This window comes from Carassius carassius, chromosome 3 (assembly GCF_963082965.1).
Source record: "Carassius carassius chromosome 3, fCarCar2.1, whole genome shotgun sequence".
NCBI lineage: Eukaryota > Metazoa > Chordata > Actinopteri > Cypriniformes > Cyprinidae > Carassius > Carassius carassius.
The window spans coordinates 27,236,753-27,240,679 of record NC_081757.1 but is presented as its reverse complement, the minus strand read 5'-3'; the positions used below and the strand labels follow the sequence as shown (position 1 = coordinate 27,240,679).

Genomic DNA, 3,927 nt, shown 5'->3' with positions numbered 1-3,927 from the left:
CCAAAACATCTTAATCTCTTCTTTTCTTGCACCGTTTATAGACTTTTCAATCACACGCTTTTATCTCAAGCCTCCACTAGCCACGAAAGGAGAGGTCCTTTGATTCCTAATTAACCACGCCTTCTCTCCGGTGATGCTGCGATTCGTTTAAGACTGATGTCCAGCCCATCCAAATGACCACACATCTCTGGAGTCACCAACGAGCCATGACCATAAAACAAGAGAACTTAATGTGTCTTTTTACGTTTAAGGATACTGTATATGTTTCCTGTAGCCAAAAAAAGTATTGAAAATAAATAGTTTATTGACTGTCATTTAAAATAAGTAAAGTTTTTGAACCCCCTCTGGAGATTAGTTTTCAGCGTCCACGTGTTTACTAACTCTTCACATTGATTTAACTGAGCTGGCCGTTAAAGCACCAAAACAAAGCACAAAAGCATGAACTCAACCGCTTATAGCATCGAGGATGTTTCTCAGAAGGACTCCACCTGTAAGTATGACTTTAACTCGAGCGGCACGGATGCTCTTCCTCATCCGGCTCCTCATCTTCCGCGCTTCACCGCCGCGGCTCAGGTCCGAGTGACGCTCACGCTCCTCCTGTGCGCGCTGTCCGCGTGCTGCAATCTCGCCGTGCTGTACTCAGCCAGCCACAACCACAGAAAACGGTCCCACGTCCGGCTCCTCATCACCAACCTGGCGGTGGCGGATTTGCTCGTGACGTTCGTCGTCATGCCGCTGGACGCGGGGTGGAATATAACGGTGCAGTGGCTCGCGGGGGACCTCGCGTGCAAGACGATGATGTTCCTCAAACTCGTGGCCATGTACTCGTGCGCTTTCGTGACCGTGGTGATAAGTCTGGACCGACAGGCTGCTATTCTCAACCCTCTGTCCATCAACAAAGCGAAGAAGAGAAATAAAGTTTTGCTGAGTGTAGCATGGACCATGAGTGTCGTATTATCCATACCACAGGTAAGAGACAGTTTTGAGGTAGTGTAAGATGCGCCCTCCCTTCCTTAAAAATGACCTGGGTGGCATATTGTTGCTTTTGTTATTTTTTCATGTATTAATTATTGAATAATCATATGAGGTTCGTGAATCGCATGAATCGCAATGCATTAAAAGCTATAGGCTAAGTGAGTGAAATCATCAAATTTGAATTCATAGTGATGTCATTATGGCATAGGCTTTATATAGCCTATATATTTAATTAAAAATATGGGCAGTTAAATATGTTCATAACATTTTTTTATTTTATTTTTTTTTACTTTTCAGATGAGTTAATCTTTTTTACTGGGATTATGTTTTGTCTGTTGTTGGTTATTAAATTATTTAACTAAATTGTTAAATAGGCTAAATAGAATAGCCTAGTTGATTTAATATTTTACATTACATTCTGCACATGCTACTCTTTCTGCATGCTAATCTTTTCTAAACATGTTACATTTGAAAAGAAAATGCACATTGTTTTTAAGGAGGGCACCTCCCCCTTCCATCTGTCTTTTTCTTTCTAAAGTTATGATGATTTACCCTGATAAAAGACTCCCCAACCTGGATTTCTGATTTAAGATGATCTTTCATCTTAAATAGCAGAAAAGTGCCCCAAACACCTAAAAAAACAGCCAAAAGACCAACCTTCTAAGGCCTGTTTGTTTAGCTGTTGTTACAATATACAATATAGTGTAAGATGTCACAGTGAAAACTGTGTTATATTATTACTATTCAAATAATATTTCAAAACAGAAAGAAAGTTGTTTCATAGTTTTTATAAATAGTTTGAATTAGTTTTTATATTTATTATTTAAATTTCCTGTTTTTCTAACGTCTAAGTTTCATAAATTTTCGTTCTCATTGTTGTTAGCTTATAGTTTTAGTAATAATTTCAGTTTTAGTTCAGTTTAGAATCAAAAAACAATTTTTTTTAATGGTTATAGTTTTAGTTAACAATAGCCCTGCCCTGTTAGATGGCTTACATCAGTCTATCTAGAATATCTATGCCTGTAATATGCTCTTTGTCCAGGTGTTTATTTTCCACACTGTAGTGATCGATTGCCCCAAGCGGTTTATTCAGTGTACAACCTATGGCAGCTTTAGCTCACGCTGGCAAGAGACACTTTACAACATGCTGACCTTCACCTTGCTCTTCCTCTTACCACTCTTCATTATGATCTCCTGCTACAGCAGGATATTGTTTGAGATCTCCAAGAAATTGACAGACGACAACTGTAAGTCCTTTTTTGACAAAAACATACATAATGGTAACTTCTTGATCAGTTTGCAAATAACATAACCCTGAGGTGTCTTTGCCCTGACTTTATTACGTGTCATCTGTCACTCTAACGTCTTGCTTCTGTTGTGATCTTTGTCACATCCAGTGCTGTCCAACAAAGTGCAGCTGCGCAGGTCAAGAAACAACATCCCTAGGGCACGCATGCGCACGCTGAAGATGACTGTGGTCATTGTGCTGTCATTCATGGTGTGTTGGACACCGTACTACATGCTTGGCCTGTGGTACTGGTTCTGTCCCGCTGGCCTGAAGGAAACAGTGTCCCAGTCCCTCTCACACATCCTTTTTATATTCGGCCTGTTAAATGCTTGTTTGGACCCCATCATCTACGGTCTCTTCACCATTCCACTATGCACGAGGCACAGACAGCGTGAATGTAACACTGTAGCCTTTGAGCTGGAGAACACTAATAACTCTTTGATGACTTCCATCAGAACTTCCACCTCCTCTCTCACTTTAAAGAGACTGACAGTTCAGCAGACGTCTAGAGAAAAGCTAGAATGGGACGGAGAGTATGTGCACAGGATTGGAGATGATGGGGCAAAGAACAGTGTGGCCTTTGCAAGTCATTCAACCTGAATGGATTAAAAGCCAAAACACATGAGGTGTCATATGTATGATAGCTAAGCCATGAAATTAAAGGTATAAAAGGTATAAATTAAAGGCTTTATAAAATATAAAGGTTTCACATGTAATGTTTCAAAAAGGTTTGATTTATTGTAATTAGTTCATTCATATTGACTAATGTGGTAAATCTTTTGGACACTGAGCCTTAAGATGACCAGACAATGAAAGTCAGTAGGGTCCAGTTTCAGTTTGGGAGTTTATTTTACAGAATAACAGATTTTTTTAAAGAAGTTATTATTTTTATGTACCAAGGACATATTAATTAATGTAAATGCAGTACAGACTTTTACATTGGTACAAAAAAGTCGATTTCAAATAAAGGCTGTTCTGGACTTTCTTTTCATCAAAGAATCCTGAAAAAGATGTATCATGGTTTCCACAGAAATGTTCCCTGTGCAGCAAATCGGCATAGTGGAATGATTTCTAAAGGATCTTGTGACAATGAGGACTGAATATTAACTGTGAAAATTCAGCTTTGCCACAGGAATTTATTTCAATTTACAAAAGAAAAAAAATATAGAAAAAAGCTATTTTAAATTATAATACTATTTCACAATATTACTGTTTTTATTGTATTTTTTTTCCAAATAAATTCAATGCCCTTTGAAATACTCTTCATGTACTTTGTGATCTTGGGTTTGACAGATATTTTAACACACATTAATTGCATTTCTTCTGGCAGCAGCAAAATGAGCAGGGATCTTTTTATGTGTACAGTGATTTAAAATTATATAAGGGTTGATATTGAGTATTGCTTTTATGGTAACCCTGTTTTGCCTTGTAGTTTTAAAAGTTGAAATTACAATAACATAATTGTAAACTGAAGGCTTGAAGGCTTTGGCACAGATCATTAAATTCATACAGCTTATGAATATACAGGCTGTGACACATGCATTTAATGTTCCATAACCACACAAAAATCTTGATACAGCCTCTCAACTAACCATGGGCAGTTAAATTAAAGAAGAACAAATACAAGAAATAAAATTAACATAAAATTGAATAAATAAAATGAC

The 3,927-nt window shown here is 37.6% G+C and overlaps 1 protein-coding gene across 1 annotated transcript; it reads left to right on the top strand.

Moving 5' to 3' along the window:
- The first annotated feature begins 203 nt into the window (after nt 1-203).
- On the top strand, nt 204-2,916 carry gnrhr2 (gonadotropin releasing hormone receptor 2). Its single transcript, XM_059523116.1, has 3 exons — nt 204-969; nt 2,018-2,222; nt 2,373-2,916. Exons 1-3 carry the CDS (start codon nt 439-441, stop codon nt 2,861-2,863), a joined length of 1,227 nt encoding a protein of 408 aa, XP_059379099.1. The 5' UTR covers nt 204-438; the 3' UTR covers nt 2,864-2,916.
- The last annotated feature ends 1,011 nt before the right edge of the window (nt 2,917-3,927 follow it).